The sequence below is a fragment of the Acipenser ruthenus genome, chromosome 18, assembly GCF_902713425.1.
Source record: "Acipenser ruthenus chromosome 18, fAciRut3.2 maternal haplotype, whole genome shotgun sequence".
Taxonomy (NCBI): domain Eukaryota; kingdom Metazoa; phylum Chordata; class Actinopteri; order Acipenseriformes; family Acipenseridae; genus Acipenser; species Acipenser ruthenus.
This window is the reverse complement of record NC_081206.1, coordinates 7,301,980-7,324,679: the sequence shown is the minus strand read 5'-3', so window position 1 is coordinate 7,324,679 and position 22,700 is coordinate 7,301,980. Positions and strand designations below refer to the sequence as shown.

The 22,700-nt window shown below is 39.4% G+C and overlaps 2 protein-coding genes across 2 annotated transcripts in view; both read right to left on the bottom strand.

The window, feature by feature from the left end:
• Nucleotides 1-301: 301 nt before the first annotated feature.
• Nucleotides 302-4,642, bottom strand: LOC131698708 (putative L-type amino acid transporter 1-like protein MLAS). The gene is given in 4 exon segments (XM_058992163.1): nucleotides 302-459; nucleotides 771-1,014; nucleotides 1,016-1,225; nucleotides 4,520-4,642. Coding segments are annotated over 4 exon segments (735 nt in total).
• A 4,741-nt stretch (nucleotides 4,643-9,383) lies between these two features.
• LOC117409846 (alpha-1-syntrophin-like) overlaps nucleotides 9,384-22,700 on the bottom strand; it is a 36,519-nt gene continuing 23,202 nt past the window's right edge. Inside the window, exons 3-8 of the mRNA XM_034016204.3 lie at nucleotides 17,094-17,301; nucleotides 16,402-16,600; nucleotides 15,177-15,307; nucleotides 14,259-14,455; nucleotides 13,270-13,457; nucleotides 9,384-12,239 (exon numbers count right to left, since the gene is read on the bottom strand). Coding sequence (XP_033872095.1) covers nucleotides 12,147-12,239; nucleotides 13,270-13,457; nucleotides 14,259-14,455; nucleotides 15,177-15,307; nucleotides 16,402-16,600; nucleotides 17,094-17,301 — 1,016 coding nt within the window. The 3' untranslated portion in view covers nucleotides 9,384-12,146. The remainder of the gene's footprint in view (nucleotides 12,240-13,269; nucleotides 13,458-14,258; nucleotides 14,456-15,176; nucleotides 15,308-16,401; nucleotides 16,601-17,093; nucleotides 17,302-22,700) is intronic.

The window sequence follows — 22,700 nt, the reverse complement described above, 5'->3', positions numbered from 1 at the left end:
TATTCAGATATATTCTCTGGAACTGGGACACAAATTAGTCTGTACAGGGGTGTGTGTGTGTGTGTGTGTGACTCACACTCCTTTTCAATTATAGCAATGGTGTGTCTGTTATTTATTTAAGAACTACTACAAGGTCATCTGTGATCAAAGTAGAGTAAAATACAATGGACCATATTTTCCAGTCTTGTACTGACTCCTGCTTTTTTCCCAAAGAAGAAACCTCGATATTACTGTTAAAAGAGGAGATACAAACAGCTTCAGAGTTTGCAGTGGATGTAGTGTGTGAGGCTCAATTGCATGATCAGTCTGTTCCATGGTGAAACAATGGTTTACCTCGGGAGATCTGCACGAAGCCAAAGCCAATCACGATGGCTAGAGCGAGGAGCTTCGCTGCAGTAAACACATCCTGGACTTTTGTTGCAGCTTTCACGCTGATGCTGTTCACAAGTGTAAGCAACTCTATTGAAACAAAAAAGAATGAGGGGTCATCCCTGTTTAAAATATTAAACAAAAGCACCCAAATCTAAACTTTACTAGTGGTGCTATAGTGTAATCACATGACATTTCTCTATTGACAACAAGACAATGCTAAATGTTGGATTTCTTCATTATAACATAGCTAGAGAGTTCTTAGGGCCATATCCCTTGCAGAAATGTGACATGTCACTTTTTAATACATTTATAGTTTAGACTTTTATTGGTATTGTAAAAAAAAAAAACAATAACAAAAACACAGCGTTTTTAAACGCTGCCACAAAAGAAAAAAAAACTTAACTCGCAGCAGGTACAGATCCCTACAGATAACGACTTACTCAGACAGAGACAGGCGATGAGTTTGGCTGCACTATCGGGTACATTGCACACAGGAAAGAAAGGCTTCAGGATGTATGTGGCAAAGACCAGGGAGATGACGTACTGCGACGAGGGGCGGATAATGAGCATCTCCACCCAGAGCTTGAAGAAAGCAGCCAGGTCCCCGTACACCTCCAGAATGTAGGCATAGTCCCCCCCCCCCTGACTTGGTGACAGTGGTGCCCAGCTCTGCGTAGCACAGGGCCCCCATCGTGGAGTATAGCCTGCACACCGCCCAGATTATCAGGGAGGCCCCAGCAGAGCCGGCCTGCTTCACCACCCCTGTGGGTGCGATGAAGATTCCTGATCCGATGATGCTTCCAATGATCAGGCCAACCCCATTGAGAAGCGTGATGGTCTGTTTGAGTTCCACCTGGTCCACGTTGCAGGGTTATCCCTCAGGCTTTTCCCCTTCAGTTAAGTCTGAAAAATGTATTAAGCGTCTGTAACTTTCCCATCATATTGTAGGGAATTAGGTACTGTTTTTATTGAGCGGTATTGACATTTTTCATCCCATTATTCAGGATTTTGCTGTTACCCATAATCCCTTACTTGCTGTGGTTGCCACAGTAACTAGGGTGCAGAAACTAAAAAGCCAGGTGAAATAAGGAATCAGGCTTAAAAACAGTTAAATGAGTTGTGAAAAATCTCCTCTTGATTTTAATTTTTGACCTCTCAAACGGGGCAGCTTCTGTAATTACTCCAAAGCACATATCCATATAAGTGACAGAGAGTGGTTCAGATATTCGAGTCTGCAGTAACTGATACCACAATATTGATGCTTTTCAGAAGATTTAAATACATATTTCACAAGACCTTTGCTCAATCTTATTTGTCAAACTAATCAGATACCATATTGGATCATTTCTAAATTATTCGGATTGCCTGCTTTAAGAGGAAAAGGGTATGCCTCCTCCAGCACAGCTACTATGTGCAGACCCCTTTGGTTGATCTCGCTTTTAATATATTTATTGTGACTCTGCTGGGAACAAGGAAATAAATGAAAAAGGCATTTACAATTGGACATACAGTATAGTCTTGAAGTCAGTTCAAAACTTGTATAATATAAAAAAAATATAATAGTCTATATTTCACCATACTGTATATAGTATACATATCCTCTGTGAAATGAGAGTTATGAAGAGTTAAAGTTGTTCATACCCTTTTCTTTATAATACTGCAAATGTTCTTTTTCATACATTTGCTTAGTTATAGAAAAACTCTGAAAACTAGAGTAGAGCACAACCGGAGTTATAGTGTGTTTTTAACAAACAAATCAATGCTAGCTGAAAAATAATGGTACATTTTGATTTTGGTGAAGCGCTGATAATATATGACAGAAAGTCAAGAGGCATTAAGCTCACCTTGTGCTGGAGAGGGTTCAGCTTTGCTCTCCCTTTCCTTCCTTCTGGATTTCAGCTCCAACATCAAGCAATTCCTTCAAGAGTTCTCAACAAACACCTTCCAACAGGCACTGAGAAAGACCGGCAGCATACAACGGCAAGATATGTCCTATATCTGTACAGTATTTCTATAATAAGTGCTGCTGTCAATACTGTAAATGAGTAATGGCAAACTTGTATCAGCTCAAACACTTCTCTCCGGTCTTAAGAGAGCTGCACAGTGGAGCAGCTTCTGTACTCATTGCAGAATTACATAAAGGTGCAGCACACAGATAGCACTGCCTCGTTAGAAGAGCATACAGCAATAACATAGAGCAAAAAAAAACAATATCTCAGAAAATACAATGTAACAGTCATTGAAAATATGACGTAATACCTCCGAGGGATACCTCTGATGAGTATTGGATAGCAACAAATATCTATGTAATATGTTTCAAAGATAAGTCACTGACGATTGCTTTTAAAAGGTCCTGCAATGGTTGTAAATAAAAGTTTCATGTGAATAGTGTCATATACTGTAACTCACACTCAACAGGCCCAGGCAACACTGACCCATTCGCTGTTCGGTTGTGGAATGTGGATCGTTGGATTGTACAATGAGGAGTCTTCTCTTTTACATGTAGGGGTACATAGGGGTGGTGTGCAGGTTATGTATGACTTTATGTTTTAAGATTCTGTGTGTAGAAAGGTTGCTTTCCAAATATGGTGTAGTTCTGGCTTATGGTCCTGGTTTGGCTTTGCTTTCAATGTTCTTTCTGGTCAACAATAGCTATATGTGGTTTAAAATTGTTAATGCAGCATCTGCACTGTGTACATGCTGCTTCACAATGATGGAAAGACACCTGTAACTCTCCTACATCTCATACATTGCTAAAACATTTCAATCTATTTTGTACGTGTCATTTAGTATAATTAGTCACTGATATTTCTTTATCTGTTGGCAGTTACATCAGGCAACCGGTTTGGCAAATCTACTGTATTCAAATCAGCACCAACTGCCATTCATGTTCTTAAAATAAATCTGTGTTTTTAAAAAGGTCAATTTAAACAAATTAGTACCCAGGCCATTACTGGCAGCTTTCCACAAACAGGACGATTTCTTCTAAGAGGAAACAAAAAATGTTTTAGATTTGATAAAAGAGGGGAGAGAGAGAGAGAGAGAGAGAGAGAGAGAGAGAGAGAGAGAGAGAGAGAGAGAGAGAGAGAGAGATTTGTTTTGTGGATTTTTTCATTAAAGTAAACAGGTTCCCTCAGTTCCAATCTTGTGAGAATGTGGCTGGAGTGAAGGACCCTGATTGGCTGGATAATTAGTCAATCAATTAACCAATTTAATTAGTTGAGGTCCATCTATCTATATAAAGGCTGATTGTGAAGTGACGTGGTGCAGCACTCTGATAAGTGCTATCACAGGGGGTTGATAACAGTGCTGTGTGTTAGGGTAACGTCAGTCAGTCTGTTTGTGTGAGAAACTGCGTGTCAAGTGGCATCAAGGGTTTTCCCCCCAAAGCAAAACACAGCAGGATTCACGAGGTCTCAATGTATGCACATGACTGACTTGGGACAGAATACAGTTTTTGAAGCTAGCATGAGCTTATCCTTACTTTCACATTCAAGAAGTCCTCTATCAGGCAAACGGAATGTACTGACTGGAAAGAGTAGTTAAAGGTTTTTGATTGCTTTGAATACAACTATCGGCTCTATAAAGCACTGTACATGGGCACTACATCTCTTAATGCAGTTATACAGCAAATACATTTTAATTTCATCTTGAAAGGGAAATGTCTATCATAAATAGCATCTGTGCAACCTTCATAGCCAATGTGATGCAAATTAATATTTTAAACATTCTGTATATAAATGTGAATGCTCTTGGTTAGAATATCAAACGATAGTGGTTGTCAATGACTGGTTTATTCATCTGTCTTTGATATGGAGTTTACAAACATCATTCAGTGAGAAAGAAAATCTGTCACTTTATCAGCATTTGATATGTGTTCACAGAATGAGAAACAGTGGGAATGTCATTGCTGACCTTTCTATATGGGATAACTTGTGCTTACATTTGTATTTAAACATTCTATACCGATCCATTCAATTTCCATAGTAATGTATTATTATTATTTATTTATTTATTTATTTTTTATTTTTTGGTCAGTGACTGTATGAAAGCTATTTATTGGGAAAACATTTCTCCAAATACAAAATCTGTTCTTGGAAGATGTGAAGACCATGCTGGCGATGGATACTGTTGTTATTTACTTTACAATCTCCAGGCTGATCTCGCTGGAAGGAGATACCTGATTTGTAGAATTAAGAGAACTGACCAACCTTTTTCTGGCAGAGAAGCTCTGTCTAGTGGCACACCTGTAGTTCGGTTGGTTTAACATCTTTCCAAAGTGTATTAAAATCATGTGGTGCCCTCTAGTGTTGTATCTTTGCAACTTGTGCTGTGGGCTCCATAATATCCTGCTCTGAAAGCATTTGTAATTTAAAGGTGTAGTGGAGCCATGCAGTTGCAAATATTAGATTTGTATTTACTGTATGATGAAAGTGAAAAAGGAGGTCCTGTTCCTTTTACAATGCTGTTTTGTTTCCGGGCCTGCAGCAGAGCTAACGAATGACATTCATAACCTCCTGCTGTTGCAGTTTGGAGAAGGAGGATGCATGTTTATTTTAGAGAGTGACAGACTGGCTTGTGTCCCAGCAATCTAAAAAGGTCAGGGTTCTGATGATGAACGGAGGGTAAACTTTGGAAAATGTTGTCAACTGTCACCCGTTTTTCTATTGTGTGAGAATTGAATGCAATGGGATGCCATTTTTGAAAGTGTTTTTCAATGTAAAGCCTCTATCATCTTAAACGGTTGCCTTGTCCTTCATATTATGGTGATATTTCTTCGGTGGGATTGTAAATCTGAAAGAATAAGCAAGTAACCAAAAATGCTGTTTGTGGGATGTCACTGAGAACCATGTGCACTGAATCAAAGCTATGTTTCCATGGTTACTGGAGACTATCTCCTATCTCTTGGATTGGAAAGGTCAAAAGGGACTACAAAACCGCTGACAGTTATTCCTTCTTTCTGGTATTCAAATAGTTTATTTTTTAATGAACAAAAACATTGCCTTCCCCTTTTATTGACCACCTATACAGTATTTGAATCCTTACATGGTCAATGATATGTACTGTCAATATGGCCTAACACAAAATGTGTGAATTAGTGAATCACTATAGTCATTTTGACACTATATCCATCAGTAATTTTAACTGTAGCAAGCTTGACAACAAAACAAAGGTTTCGACAGCCTCTTTGAATTTTTTCATACAATAAACTAAAATACTTTAAAAATGTTACTTGTTGTAAACACATGTGCAAGTCCAGGTAACAAAGCAAAAACAACATGTTCCAATGTAACTACACGGCTATTCGTTTCCTTAATCTGAAGTGTTATCCCTCTTCTACCCCATTTCTACTAGAGTTTTTCCAGTGCTGTTTCACATGTTGCCAGATCTCCTGTAAATAGATCCTAGAGATCAGATCAGATCAGACAGGCTTTGAGTATTAGTGAGAGATAGAGCTGCCAAGGCTGGAAAATAACTGGAATAGATAATAGATATCATTAACTGTGTGTATTTTACACACCCAGTATATATATATATATATATATATATATATATATATATATATATACTGTAACACAGCAGGGAGGGGGTTAATCCTCCCTGCATGGGGGAAAAAAACATGTGCGAATGCACATTTGTTTAGTTTAATTGTTTTGCTTTATTGTTTAATTTAGTTTGTTAATTGTTTTATTATTAATTATCCCCTGCACCTGGTAGCTATTGTTAAATTAAAACCAGGTGCAGGGTATTAAAGGAGGGCAGTCATTTTGCTAGAGGCTGCTGAGGAGAAGGAGGCAGAAGAGGTGAAGGAGGCAGAAGAGGTGCTCTGTCTCCGAGTAGCCAAAGCGAATAAAAAGTAAGTGCGGTATTAAACCTGTGTTTTGTGTAAGGACGGGGAAACAGCTTAGCTGTCCCGTGTTAGACAGGGTGTTCCTGGAAGTTTTAGTTAAGCGCTCCAAAAGAGCTAGGTGTTTATTTTGTGTTTTGTTTTGTGTTCATTAAAAAAATAGTGCACCAGCACTGTAAAAATCCATTCCAGTGTGTTGGGTCATGTTTTTAAAGGGGCAACGAACCCGAGTGGGTGAAGTTCTTTAACAATATATATATATATATATATATATATATATATATATATATATATATACACAGTGCTGTGCAAAAGTTTTAGGCAGGTGTGAAAAAATGCTGTAAAGTAAGAATGCTTTCAAAAATAGACATGTTAATAGTTTATATTTATCAATTAACAAAATGCAAAGTGAGTGAACAGAAGAAAAATCTACATCAAATCAATATTTGGTGTGACCACCCTTTGCCTTCAAAACAGCATCAATTCTTCTAGGTACACTTGCACACAGTTTTTGAAGGAACTCGGCAGGTAGGTTGGCCCAAACATCTTGGAGAACTAACCACAGTTCTTCTGTGGATTTAGGCAGCCTCAGTTGCTTCTCTCTCTTCATGTAATCCCAGACAGACTCGATGATGTTGAGATCAGGGCTCTGTGGGGGCCATACCATCACTTCCAGGACTCCTTGTTCTTCTTTACGCTGAAGATAGTTCTTAATGACTTTCGCTGTATGTTTGGGGTCGTTGTCATGCTGCAGAATAAATTTGGGGCCAATCAGATGCCTCCCTGATGGTATTGCATGATGGATAAGTATCTGCCTGTACTTCTCAGCATTGAGGAGACCATTAATTCTGACCAAATCCCCAACTCCATTTGCAGAAATGCAGCCCCAAACTTGCAAGGAACCTCCACCATGCTTCACTGTTGCCTGCAGACACTCATTCGTGTACCGCTCTCCAGCCCTTCGGCGAACAAACTGCCTTCTGCTACAGCCAAATATTTCAGATTTTGACAGTCCAGAGCACCTGCTGCCATTTTTCTGCACCCCAGTTCCTGTGTTTTTGTGCATAGTTGAGTCGCTTGGCCTTGTTTCCATGTCGGAGGTATGGCTTTTTGGCCGCAAGTCTTCCATGAAGGCCACTTCTGACCAGACTTCTCCGGACAGTAGATGGGTGTACCAGGGTCCCACTGTTTTCTGCCAATTCTGAGCTGATGGCACTGCTGGACATCTTCCGATTGCGAAGGGAAGTAAGCATGATGTGTCTTTCATCTGCTGCAGTAAGTTTCCTTGGCCGACCACTGAATCTACGGTCCTCAACGTTGCCCGTTTCTTTGTGCTTCTTCAAAAGAGCTTGGACAGCACATCTGGAAACCCCTGTCTGCCTTGAAATTTCTGCCTGGGAGAGACCTTGCTGATGCAGTATAACTACCTTGTGTCTTGTTGCTGTGCTCAGTCTTGCCATGGTGTATGACTTTTGACAGTAAACTGTCTTCAGCAACCTCACCTTGTTAGCTGAGTTTGGCTGTTCCTCACCCAGTGTTATTCTTCCTACACAGCTGTTTCTGTTTCAGTTAATGATTGTGTTTCAACCTACATATTGAATTGATGATCATTAGCACCTGTTTGGTATAATTGTTTAATCATACACATGACTATATGCCTACAAAATCCCTGACTTTGTGCAAGTGTACCTAGAAGAATTGATGCTGTTTTGAAGGCAAAGGGTGGTCACACCAAATATGGATTTGATTTAGATTTTTCTTCTGTTCACTCACTTTGCATTTAGTTAATTGATAAATATAATCTATTAACATGTCTATTTTTGAAAGCATTCTTACTTTACAGCATTTTTTCACACCTGCCTAAAACTTTTGCACAGTACTGTATATATACAGTAAAACTTACATTACCCAAGACAGTTTTTTGTTTTTTTTTTAATAAAAAAAATTGGGCCAGAAAAGCATTGCACAGAACATGACAGACCACCCGGGGGCTGTTTGGATAAGCAATGTTTGTATAATAAAGGCATTACTGTAAAATGGCCAACATGACATAATTTTAAAAAGTTTAAATCATAAAATGTTAAAGGTAAGGGAGACCGGGGTTAGTTGTAACATTTTTTACCTTTCTCTCCATTACGCACAAATGATTTGAGTTAATTTGACTAGACTTTGATGCAAACAACTTACATCTGTCCTCTACTAATCCCCATAGTTATCCTGTTTTAGGAGCTGATATACATATGGCAAGAGAGCTTGAAATGTAAGGTGTCCGATGTTACAATAGACCCCATGGCCAGGGTCAGTTGTAATGGGGGGTGGGGTCAGATGTAACATTCTGCAAAGAATAATTAAATAAACAACAACACCTTTCATTTAACTCAAGAATTGAATGTCTTATTGAATAAGATCAATTTTCACATGAAGCAAATATGTTTGTTTTCAGTTAACTCAAAAACATAAGGCATTTTTTTTTGTTGTCCTACTTTTAAAACTTTTAACATCCCTAAAATGATAGGTCTTATCAAGGATGGATATGTCACTCTGAGTCACAATTGTGATATATGAACATTTTGTTTCCTTCAGTGCATGATTCATGTGCCCAAATATAGTTCAGCTAATGGTGTATGGGGTCAATTGTGACACGTGTTACAACTGGCCCCAACCCAGGGAGCCATTACTAAACCTCATGCTCCAGCAAGAAACAACAAAACTAAGAGAAATCAATTGTGTCAATTATTAAGTACAGAGTTTAGGCATGAGAATGCTAAAAGCCTGGATCCATAAACTGGATAACACAGGGATAGATCACAAAAATTGGGGGAAAAATGTTCTCCACTTGGTCAAAAATCGATTTTTGTAGATACAATCTCAAGGCTTCTCTTCCACAGGCAGACAGACCTGAACTGAGCATGTGCGCAGTGCGTGATGGCACTCTAGCTTGCTTGTGATTGGAGAAATTTAAGGTGTTACATGAACAGTCCCCGGCCTCCCCTACTGCAAATGGCCTGTGGTGTCTGGAGTGTTTATCTGCTCACAAACAATCTGTGCATCTGACTGTCTGCAGCAGAGAGACAGAGACCAATGCTACTAGGAAAGTGTTATTATTAAACATTATCATAAGAATTTTACAATGACAACAAATTCACGCAACCCAAGGCACACCTAAAGGTTAACAAATCAATGTTTATTACACTTTTATATACAATCAACCTTGCAAGGCACACTTTGTTTTAAATTAGAATATACAATCATTTCATGTTTCTGTGAATGAAAACATTTTAAATATATATGTATGTATGTATGTATGTATGTATGTATATGTGTTGTTTTAACGCTGTATAGAAATGCCTTTGTATTCTAAAGGAGGTTGGTAGTCCTGTTTCAACACTGTAATATAGAAAAGGGGCAATACATTTTTGCAGCATATCAATGTTAAATGATACATCTCTGAATATGACAGGTCCTAATTGTCTGTTTGCTTGAATACAAAGTTTGCCTCCAGTTATTTTCCAACAAGGAGTACTATTTAGATGCAGGTAGGAACTGTCAGCTTTATTCCAAGTTGTTTTTTGCTGGTTTTATAATAAACATGACACTTTTTTTTCTCTTGCAGCAAAAGAACAGGGGCAAATTTTGTTCTGGTGCAAACAGAACAAAATGAGGCCTTGAACTAAAAGCCATTTACAAAGACGACTGAACATAATCAAGCATTTCATTAGGAACTGCGTTTAACAATACAATTCAAAATCATTCTTCTTTGAAGTGAGTGGTCAGTCTTTTAGGTTATTTTTCACTCTTCACTGTTATTTCATGCTTCAGAACACAAAGTCAATTTCAACCTGCTTTTTGAGCTTTTTAATTAAACTTCAGACAGCTTCAAAAAAAGATAAGACCTGGGGTGATTGCATCTTCCTCAACAACTTTTCATCTTTAATTACATAAAATAAAATTACAAACATTTAATCCGGTTCTCTAGTATTTTAAGTTTTATACTGTATACAGTCAGCACTCGGATATCCATTACAGATACACGTACGCAGTTCTGTGCACTCAGTCACTGAAGTCACAATTTTATAGGGTCGGATATGTGAGTGCTGACTCTACGCAGTTCTGTGAATGGGTAACATTTTGATTTCATTTCTGTTGGGTCGTTAACGGGGAATTTTACATCGTGCTACAATGCGTACCGGATTTGAAAGTATGTACTGTATTACAATCCACGTGTCGTCTCTTTTGGCAAGTGATATTTTCAGAATCATATCGTTCTGAATTAAAATACTTCTGTTATAAATATGCTAGTATATCAGAACTATGTTAGTGCTGACTGTATATATCTCTTGTTGTGCAGTTCTGGGGAGTAAAAGCCAAGTCTAGTTGAGGATTCTTTAATATAGTGGCCATTCCAAAATACTGACCAACTGGTGAATTTTGAGTGAATTTATGCCACTTTTGTGGTAGTAAACCTTTTTTTTTTTTTTTTTAATTAGCTTTATACGCCATTGTGATACATGATTAGTCCACAGAAAATACAAGCCCCATGGCCTTGGTAATCACTGGACCGTTCATCTTTAAAACCATAGTCATCTGAGAACAATCACCACTGGTAAAAGGCAGACAACCCATTTATCATTTGGTTTTATAATTTTCTACAAACTAACTATGGGTACATACACATCAGTGGGAATAGGGATGGCAACAGTTATAGTCAACTCTACCAGTCCATTCAAACTTGGACCACCTAGAATTGGGTTTGGCTGTGCTTTACTAATCCCCCACCCAACAAACAAATAGATAGAGTGAAAAGGCACTTAAGGACCTATTATAAAAGACAATAATCCACCAATAGCAGCTAAGTAGTTTTAAAAATATTTGAAAAATAGCCCTTGAAAGCAGAATTCTTCCCAGCAAAGCTGATAAATGTCGTATTAGCTGGTTGGAGGTTTCTAATTCATCAGCAACACTGAAGGTGCCTTACATGACAGGACACACATCATAATGCAATTCACTTTCCGTTTATCATAAGATGTATGCAATGAGAGGCTTGTCTAAATGGAGACGCCGTACTGGTTTTAAGATGCTTGTATTGGCTCAAGAGCTGAATATGCTCCAGAAACTAACATTTCATTGTATGTCCCTTTGACTGTAAAATTCCACATTCAATAATAATGTGTACAGTAAAATGCATTGCCATGGTTACAATTTGTGACCACCAGATGCTCCAAAAATGACACAGTAAAATGAAAATGCTAAACATAAATGTTATAGTGGATGTGGTTTAGCCACAATATGCAGATATATTACTCAGGCCTACAGTGAAATGAATCAAGCTGATGTAACAAGTGGTTTTGAGGTTTCTCCCTGAATTCCCAACTATAGCAGGTCACCAACAAACTCACAGTTGCTGCCTGAATAAAAAAAAAAAAAAAGTACACCTGTAGTATTTTTCTGATTGGCACCAACATACATTTTATTTATATGTCTGTTTTAATCAAAACAGACATACCTCAGCATTTAGGGGCCTATACTCATTTTACATCGTTTTACTCCTGTACTGCTTATTTCATAAAAGGCACAAAAAACAACATGTTAATGAAAAGTGGGAAAGGCAGAAAGAAAAACAGAGCTTTTAGAGACTTTATACTAAGCTACTCAGATGCTTGGTTGCAAGTTTTATAAAATTAACATCCCTTCAAACTATAGGAGTAAATAACGGGAGTATTTTATTGCTGTGAACCAAAGACTAGCTCTTGGCCCTTCCATAGTAACAGTAGAGTGAATGCTGCTCTGGTGCATGGAAAGGCGAATGGTGGTTTACTGCCAGCCAAGAAGCATCTCTGCACCAAAGCTTCTGAATACTGCATGAAAGAGTCGAGTGATTTGCCGGAGTTTCCTCTGAGTCTGTCCTCCACAGACTGGGAGGCGGCTCCTATGCAAGCAGGCCCAGTCGTGTCACCTTTGCAGACAGGAACGAGTGGATGATGAAGACCATGGTTTTAGGACAGGAATGAAGGTCCAGTTGCTGTAAAGAATCACAAAACCCAAATTAGTATTATTATTATCAATGAATGATCGATTAATCTTGTCTACCTGAGTGCGGTATCAAAAAACTATGTGCAAAAAAAAGAAATCTTGTAAAATGGAGGAGGGGACTTCTAAAGACCTTGGCAAAAGGAAAACTGGAAGGTATACCCGATATTTCACAATATCTCACAATGAATGCGATACAATGTCTCAAAATGAAGACAAAAAGACTGAAACTTGCAAAATGTGCTCATCGGTGCTTCCTTTCTTGACAAGTTTATCTTATCATCTTAGATGCAAGTAAGCTGATTTTTGTTTTTATTCAACGTATCAGAAAATGAACAGCTATATCATACTTTTTCTCAGCTAACTAAAGTAAACTAGCTTGCAATAAATTACATTTCTCTTCAGCTAAATAAAATAGCACTCAGTAAGTCACCTTTGTTTGTCTGAAACGTGAAAGCTTACGGTATACCAAAAACGGATCTGTTAAATACAGTATTCTAGGTTGTAGTGCAACTGGTAATTTACAGTAACGTATGTAAATTCATATTTTTAATCTTTTCTTTGACATGGCATTTGGTTGAAGGAAACGCAAACAGGCACTACAGCTCAAAAGTGATTACTTGTAATTGTCTTTCAATACAATTTCACACCACCAGCAAACATGTGTGATTAATTGATCAATAGAACATGTCAAGATTAAAATCCCATATCATTAACCATTTCCTGGTCTTGAGGTTACCCGGAGGCTCGATTATTTCATTTCTTGCAAGGCTTTGGATATTAAAGTTTACAGTTCCTTGTTTCTGTGTGGTTTTAGGAAGGACAGATGCTGTGAGCTCAGAAGGGGCTAGTGTAGCGCAGAACAGAGGTGATGGATATGGAACTCCAGTAACAAAATCAAGATGGCTGGCTGAAACAACCTTGAGCGAGCAGTATGTCAACTGCAATAAATCATTTTGTCTTGTTACTGTTTATTCAACAGCATAAAACTTGTAAGGTAAAATTAGGACCAAGACACTCACAATTTCTCCCTCGGGTCCCCCAAAGTCCAGGAAGATGATTCGAGAGCCGTCATCCGAGGACATGCGGAGCTTCTCGAAGGGCTGGTGGAAGAGGAGGGTCTTGCTGAGGCCTGGTTCCTCCGTGAAGAGGGTGAAGCCCTTCTCGATGTGCACTGACAGGATGCAGGCTTCCCCCTTCCAGGTACAGGCTGAGGCACAGCGAGGGGGATTAGACACCATTCATCACACCAGAGAGGAAGTCATGAAACTCAAACTTCAAATTCATTTAACAAGGTTTGGTGTTCGTGAAACCTTTGGGTGTTTTTAAAGAGGATTTTAGTCTCTTGTTTCAAAACGTTTTTTAACCTTAGACTTAAACACTCTTAAAGAAGTTCCGGTTTCACAAGCAGAGCCCGCTATCTTGTTTCTGGTGGGAACTTACATCGACTAAGTTTTACAGCTGTTAAAGTCATGAGAAGCTTGGGGGGGGGGGGTCAAGTTGCATGTCTGAGTTCAAGTCAGAGTAAAAGGTAAAAGATGACTATTTCTAATGATTCAATTTCAAGGGTTAATTAACCATATTATACCAGAACGTAAGTGAGTAAAGAGTGACCTTTGGGATAGGAAATAACAGTTGAATAGCACAAAATCTTATTTTATTTGAGCTAGGCAAGACTTACTTCAATCAGCCCTGTCTAACAGACTTCCACAAACTGCCACTAGATGTCAGTATAATCACAGTCATTAAAGGACAGCTAGTTAAAAGATCTGGAGATTCTACAGCTAGGGCACCTTTTTGAAAGTTGCTACTATATTTTTGCATGTAAACTCACTCTAAGAATATTGTACTGATGTGGTAGACGCAGATGCTTTGTAGATTGATAAGATCAGCACTACATTCTCTGAATAGGCAGTGACAGATAACATACATTAGTTGGTATGAAACAGGGATGAAGAAATGAAATGATATAAACATGTAGCTGATGCACTGCTTGCAGATCAGCACATACCTGCAGTGACCTCCTGGATGAGCTCCGAGGCGCTGTGGCAGCCGTCCACCAGCAGCCGTGTCCAAGCTGACAGCTCCTTGGCCGTCTCCACGTGGAACACGTGTGTCTCCACCCCCTGCTGTGTACCGCTGCGCAGGGCGAACGAGAACTCGGAGTCCATCAAAGAGGAGCCCTTTCCAGGGCCTGAGTGCACCAGCCTGTGGGGAAGGGGGTACAGGGTAGTCCACATGGTTGTTTCATTCTGGTTAAAGAATAAGTAGCGAGGTAACGAAAAATATAGCGTTAACCGTCCCCATGTGCTGCTACAACTGTTTAAATAACGTGCCTGTCATTTTACTTTTCATCCTGACAACCTTTTACACTTAGAACTTTAAAGTCTGTTTCAAAGCTCTTTTCAAAATGGCCGCTCTAGTGCACTGGGGTTTGAGATCTGTCCTCTAAGTCACTGCAGGAAGCGATGGTTGTTTCATTCTGGAAAAGCCATTGTGCCTTTATTTAATTTTTTTGTTTATTAACTGTTAACAACTAGCTTACTAACATGTTCGAAAATGTAGTTTTGGTCAAAGTAAAATAGAAACCTACTTAGAAAAGTAAATTCTTTAAAATTCTTATAAACAAATGTAACCCCTTTTTAAAAGTTCTCCTGAAAACCCATTAAAGAATTATGGAACACATCTTAATAAAGTAGATATTAACAGTTAATAAATAAACATTGCAGTAAAACCTTAACTACAGTTCATCAGTAGCATTCATTCACAATAAGGTTAAAGAATTGACTGCACTGAATAGCAGGAGGGCTGGCTGATCGGGCTTGTTGAATTGCATTGTGGTTCGTGAAACATAAGAGACATGCTTTAAGTCCCTGTGAATTTCTTTCTGAAAGCTTCCACATGGCTGCTAACCACTCTGATGTTGTACCTGGTTGCTATAAGCGGATGGCTCTGGTCTGGACGGCTCAAGGCCTCTCTGCTCTTAGGTAAGCTGTGGAAGAAGATCAGATCCTTCTCTGTCAGGACGGCTAACACTGGCTTCTCTGCACCCCCAGCAGGCTTAGGAGAAGAAAAACACAACCAAACTCTCACAAAGCCATAGAAATGCATAGTCTACATTCATATGAACCAAACGATGTGTGAAAAATCAAATGCCTTGCTATCTGAGCAGTCTGTTACAATGTTTTTCTAATGAGCATCATTATATTCAATAGGGATGTACTGTGTAGCACCAGGGTACTGTGAGGAGAAGTCATTACCATAAGTTATCAAAGGTGGTTGTAATTAATAAACATACAAGTGATACCTTCTTTACCCACCTACACTACTAGTATTTGCTTCTCATGCTGCCCCTGTGCCACACACCACATGTCTTGCTGTGCTACAGTGTGCAGAACTGCCCTACTTTAGCATATGCTGGACACACACAGAAAGCATAAGCCACTGAGATGATGTTCTTGTCATGTGAATTTGGGGCCTTTTTCTTTAACGTGTTACCAGAGATTGTTATTCAGGAGACACAATGACGTTGTGGTTCAAAGCCTAGAGAATCAGTTTCATGGGAGATAATTGGATTCTTAAAGTTAAATTGAAGTGACCCAGCGTTAGTTTTAAAAATGATAGATAAAAGGGAAATGAAAAATAACTAAGCTGTAGTGAGCAATATTCAAAGAAAAAGATGAATGTCCTGAAAGAAACAACCACAGACACACAAACTACTACTGCATGAAAACCAACCACACAACCTACGCAACAAAGCTGTCATATGTACCCTAAAATGTAGGCCAGAATATAAAACTAACACCAAGATTTTTAAATGTCTAAAGACATGAATTCAATAATATATTGAACTTTGGAATGTATTTTGTATGGTATACTGGATTTATGTAACTAGAATAGGTATTCTAAATAAGTAAAAGTTTAGTAAAATCAGAATACCACTTGCATATAAAAACAGTTCAACTTATAACAACCAATACAGTGTTCTTTTTAGACGTGTTATTTAACAGAGGAAATATATACTTGTACTATGGACAGGCCTTATATACAGTAGTCCCATGTTAAAAAATTATAGCTGCCAATGAACAAGAAACGTGTACATTACTGCCTGCTAAAAAGGGACAGTTGCACTGCGCTTCCTAGTCAACAGGTACCTGTTCAATGAGCCAGCCGAGGTGTTTGATCTCTTTGCCCCCTGGTTCCCCCTGCAGAGACTTCAGTTCCTCTTTCACTCGGGGTATGAGAGCGTTAGCAGCTGATTGGATGGCAGTGTACCAGGACTGGGCCATGGCAGGGTCCTTTGCTCGGAGGAACAAAGAGGAGTGTCTGTCAGCGGAGGTCACCTCAAAATACCTAGGATGGATGGAAGGGGAAAATTTTACAACAAGTGTCTTCAGCTTGAAAGCTGTTTATGAAACATACCAGATAAATAGTTCTCTGTACTGAAACAATTTCAAAGAGAGAGGCTGAGAAACATCTTGTTATTGTACGCTTCAGAAACTGAAGCTGGTCATCAAGGAGCTCTTCTCATTCACATGTATAAAAAGAAAATCTGTTTTTGGAATTACTAGCTGGTAAGAGCAAGAGACCGCTTAGTACAGGTGACCATAAACACAGTGACTGTAGTAAAAATGTAAAATATACTGGGCCTTATTTTCAGTGTTTCCTTCATTCTTTGATTAAATACTATTTTTGGAGGAGTTACTTAAAGACTGGAGTAATCGCTTTGAAAACATGGCCCATTGTCTTCATAGTTTTGTATTTCTTTGTACCTGATTATAAGCTTGAGAAACTAGCTGTGTAACTGTATTGGTCAGGGTTAGTGACTGGGCGCTGCCAAGCGTACCTGTTTTCTGTGTCGGGTGGACATTGTCTCTTCACTACATGGCACATTTTCAGCGAGATGCTCTTCCCCTCTTTGAGTTCCACCATGGAGTGGGAGGGGAAGTCCGACGACGCCTGTCTGTGGGGGGAGGAAGGGGGGGAGTCCCAGGGGATCGAAGCACCGGGGGAGGAGTTCTTAAAGTACGTGGACATCTCCTTGATATACTTCACTGAAAAACAAGATGAAACGAGGGTGTTGTTCTGAGTATTGTGTGTGCTGTATGAAACAGAAAGTTCAATGCCGGAACACAACTTTAATGCTGGAACACAACGTCCTGCCAGGCAGTGTCATTTATTTATTTAGAGCCCTAGACTGTACCCATGAATGAGTATGGAACCGACAATTGTATTGGATATAGTATAACTTTAAAACTCAGTCAATTACTTAAAGTGGTAGAGTGGTGTCATTGTTTGAAGAAGCATTGTACAGCTATGGCCAAAAGTTTTGCATCAGCCTATAGAATTAACACATTTTACTTCATAAAGTTGAATGAAACCTGCTGAACAATGTTACGTTAACATATTGAATTACATACCGCTTTGTAGTTTTCCTTATACTTAACGAAAAACTGACAAAAATGTGACATTGTGAAATCGTACATGAAATACTGTACTAAAATTACATCATGTTAAATACAAAAATCTCAATTATGTTCACAGAATTTTCTTTTTTTAATTATGTCTTAATCCTAAAATTCTAGGTGATGCAGGTTTTGTCCATAGCTGTCTTCCTCAGTGAAAACTTGTGACGTGAAATCCTATTATCATGTGGACAAAACTACTGTAGGGTACATTTATAGACAAAACAATGTTTAGCGTGAACAATAATAGTAATGATAATGTTTTAGATTATTCTGTATTTCAGCGGTTCATAGACTATTGCTAGCCCTGGTGGGTGTCTCCCTACGGAACGGCATGGCAGTGCAGTGATTTGGAGCAGTCTATTAATAGGCAGGAGCACAGATAGCAAACAGGCAGGTTGAGTTTCACTGGGGATGTGTGAAGTGCCTCTCAGCCGCAGGTTAAGGGCTTCCTCAATGCCACAAATAGCCACTGCTGCTCGTCCTCTCCACTAGGACTATTCTTTGATTTTCTCTTGGTCAGGGTGAAGCTTTCCGTTCAGCAGAGCTATACGTTCTGCAACTGATTCACAGGATCTCTGCTAATCCGAACGCTGCTTTATAAAAGGGCAGGGCTTGGCATGCTGCCCTTTCACCTTTCACAGCTAACTGGACATGCCAACCAACAGACAGATACAACTTGGGTTTAAGCTTCCAGAGTTATCTGACAATTTGGACATGCTATAGTAGTATAGAACTGGATACAATGCTGATCCAGGTTACAAAATGCTTGTTGATGGATTTGAGCAGCTTTGGCTAGTTTTCCCCAGAAGCTTCCTCTATTCCTTTTCTAAAATGTATCATGCATTTGGATGCCTTTATCTCCAAGAAATCTGGAATTTCTTGGGTATTGAATTAGATTTATACAGCAGACACAAACCTCTTTTTCTTAATATCAACTGGTATTTCACTGGTATTATTTAATGTGCAAATGTATGGCAAGAAGTTGTACTATTTTCCTCTTTAGCAAAATTACTTACTAAAAGTAAACTCAGCTCTAAATTTCACCTGAAGAATTCAGTTCTGTTGTCTCGAAACACCAGCCAGAAAGGAGCAAAATAAAGGAGCAAAAAAGTGAAAAAAGTACCAGTGAACAAGAAGCCACGACCTCAGTACTTGTGAGATTTTATGATCTTTAGTCACAAGTTGCTAGCAGCAGCATGTACACTGGTTAATAATAATTGATCTCAAACTGATGATGTATCGTACCTCATTATTATATTTAATAGTTCCTCAGAGCCGGGAGTCTAGCTGTGGGAGTCCAGCAAGGGGAGGCCTGCGCTGAGACACTGTTCCAATAGATCCGAACCTAACGGGCCTCTAGAAGAAGCTATCTACTAGTCAGGTCTGTACCCTCCACCCTACTGCTCCTACTGTGCCTTTTGTCCTGCTTGTCCTGCTATGACTGTCTCTCACATCCCTGTTCTGTCCTCCCGTCCTCGTCCTCTGCCCTCCCTCCGCTGCTGCTCCTCCAACCCCTCTAACCTCATTTCTCTGCCTCTCCCCCCCTCCCGCACACTCTCTGGTGCACTCTGGAACTGTCACTCTTCTGCTAATGTAACCCAGGTTATTTTGTGCTTGTGAGACGATCCCTAAGTAACCAGTTTTCATTGCAGTCCGTACTTTATTGATGATCCCTTATAGAAAGAAACGTCTAGAACTTTTTTTCACTTCCCATTCCTTAGCGCGTGGTAAGCAGGAAAAGACAAGAAGGCGGACTAGAGATTAAAATAACATGAAAAATATTGAAAAATATTGAGTAATTCTTCAAGATTATAGGAAATAGAGTACCAGAGAGATCGGGGATACTGAAACTGAGCCAAGTTCAAATGGTTTTTCGTCTGATAAAAAAAGAAAATAGAGAATCCTGGCTGGTTTTTTGTTTTTTTGAGATTTAAGAAGATCCCAGAAGTTTGACCGCTACAGTACAGCTTCAGCCAACTTCGACTGTCTTCAGTGTCATTCCTGCTTTATGAGCAAGGACAAACCTTGGAAACCAACACTGCTCCAACTTGGCGGGTGGTAGGAAAAGTTGAATAAAGTGCACAAAGACTATTTTTTTTTTTGATACTTTATTTTTATTTTATTGAGATCTCAATTCTACTGTTATTGCGCATTGTATTGTTTTTGAAACTGTATTGAAATACAAAGAAAAGTTTTGGCCAACTGATCACATGAGTCCTGTTGTTCATTTGAATTGCTTTCTACCCATTCTTTATGTTATTTTTTTTCCTTGAGCATTGAACCCATAGGGTAAAACTGGACTAGATAACCAGCCTCCTTTGAACCTAAGATTCAGATAAAGATTTGATACCTCTATTATAACCGTTGCTTACCTTTAAAAGGTTAAGTACTGTGTTACATATAGGAAAAAATTGGCGAGCCAGCCAGGAGCCTGGTTAATTATTATTCTTTCCGACCCTGTGATCAGTTGATGCTATTGTAATTTTTTGTTATTCCTGTATTTTCTGCTATTTTGAGATACGAGTATTGCTGAAAGTAACAATGGATCTTTGCAGTCGGTATGGTGTGCATGGTAAGAGTTGTCTGTTCATAACAGGGGTAGATTCAAAATATTCAGATGAGGAGATAATTGCATTTTTCCAAGTTAATGGGGACATTTCTAAGTGTATCAAAATCGATGATGAGCCTAATCAGCCGAATGGAAGGGTCTTAGTGCAATATACATCAGAAAGCGCAATAGATACAATTGATCCAGATAACCTTGGTAGTCTACCCAGTCCTAATAACCTCACTGTCTTTTGGCACGTTAGGACAATACGAGACATATGTCAAGAAGAGTTGAGCAGAGAGTTAGCCCAAAGATATCTAGAAGAATTAAAAGTACTAGCTGGAACTAGCAAGGTTGGCTTTGTAAATGTGTTGGAGCGTGAGCTTGCACGCATTCAGTCTAACATTGACACTGCACAGGACGGTGGTGGTGCCCCAACAGTACATAGCCTTACATCACATGATGAATGCATTGTGAATGTTGAAACAGAAGCTACAGAGCACCATAGACCACATTCCGCTCAACAGAGCCCACTTCTTCTTAATGAAGGTGTCTTCAATCACCCTGGTATTCAAAGAGTGGTTGTTGAACATGTGATAAAAAATAATTCAGTCTCACCATACTATGGCCAGAATAAAATTCGTACTTTTTCAGGCAGGTTGCCGAAACCAAATGGAGAAGTTGATTATGATACCTGGCGCATGCAGGTTGAGTTAGTGTTATGTGACTCTTCTGTTTCTGATAGACATAAAGTAAGGAGAATGTGGGAGAGTCTGGTGAGCCCCGCTGCTGATATAGTTAAGCCTCTTGGTAGAGATGCCCAACCAAGTGCATATCTAGACCAGCTAGAGTCAGCTTTTGGAATGGTAGAGGATGGAGAAGAGTTGTTTGCAAGATTCTTGAATACAAATCAGAATACTGGTGAAAAGCCATCAAATTATTTGCAAAGGTTGCAAGTTCTTCTCACTAAAGTTGTTGCAAGAAAGGGAATCCCATTGGCGGATTCTAACAAGCAGCTACTCAGACAATTCTGTAGAGGCTGTTGGGATCAGGCAATAATTCTTGTACTTCAGTTGGAGCAAAAGAAAAGCAGTCCACCTTCGTTTTCTGAATTGTTGCTATTACTTAGGACAGAGGAGGATAAGCGTGCAGCTAAACAGAACAGAATGAAGAAACATTTGGGAAATTCTAAGGCTGCATTACACGCGCACACTGCTTATGGCATGTCTCCATGTGACAGCGCAAACTTGGATTCTCCCTCCACAAAGAATAGTTTAAGTGAAACTGAAAAACTCGCCAAAGATGTGGCTAAGTTACAGAAACAGTTTGCTTCTTTCTTTAAGAAAGAGACAAAGACCGCAGATAGTTGCAAGACCCATGACAAGTCTAAGGAGAGTGTTATTGAGGGTAGCAGTTTGGGTACTGGTGCCACAAGTTTGAAAGTTGTTGTGAATGCTTCACGCATGCCTAGGCCCTGGTTCTGCTTTAAGTGTGGTGAGAATGGGCACATTGTTGCTCAGTGCTGTAATGATCCAAACCCTGCAGTCGTCAGTCAAAAAAATAAAGATCTTAGGGAAAAACGTGATAGATGGAGAGCTCAGCACGAATCCCCTCCAGAAATGTCTTTAAACTTGTAACAGCTTCTGTTGCGGGACAGATGGGAGCTGAGCGAGTCGATGGATACCGTCCCATGGATTCTGGAAGCGGTCCAGAATGCGTTGAGAAAAATAGAAAACAAGCTGACAAGGACAATCAAAATGTTTCTTGCTCCAATTATAGTGATCGTGTTCTACCCTGTGGACTTGTAGGGCCCCGTTGCACTGCTTCAGTTTCTATTGAGGGAGTAGCATGTGAGTGCTTTCTTGATACAGGGTCCCAAGTCACAACTATTTCAGAGACGTTCTACCTGAATCACTTGTCATCCTTCCCTGTTCAACATGTAAACACCCTGTTTGAAGTCGAAGGTGCAGGAGGACAGTGTGTTCCTTATCTAGGTTACATCCAAGTCTTGATCTCATTCCCGAGTAGTGTCACTGGTGTAGAAGAAGAGGTTTCGTCCTTGGTTTTAATTATACCAGACTGCCGCTTCAACAGTCATATCCCTCTGCTGGTTGGAACAAATGTTTTGGACAGACTGTATCAGAATGGTGTAGAGAGAGAGGGATGTGATTTCTTGCAAAAAGAAGACATTAGTCGTGAGTGTGTCCAGCTTTTCCAACATGTGGCTCAGGGTCACTTGAACGAGGGTAAAGTCAGTCAAGTTAAATTGCTTGGGCGTCGACCTATTTCAATTCCAGCAGGACAGAAAGTTTGTGTTTTTGGTAGTGTGAGAGTCAGAAATATTTCTCAAACTTCATTTTTCATTGAGCAACCTGAAGCCTTTCCATTGCCAGGTGGAATTCTGATTGAGAGAGCCCTCTTAGACATTCCCTATGAG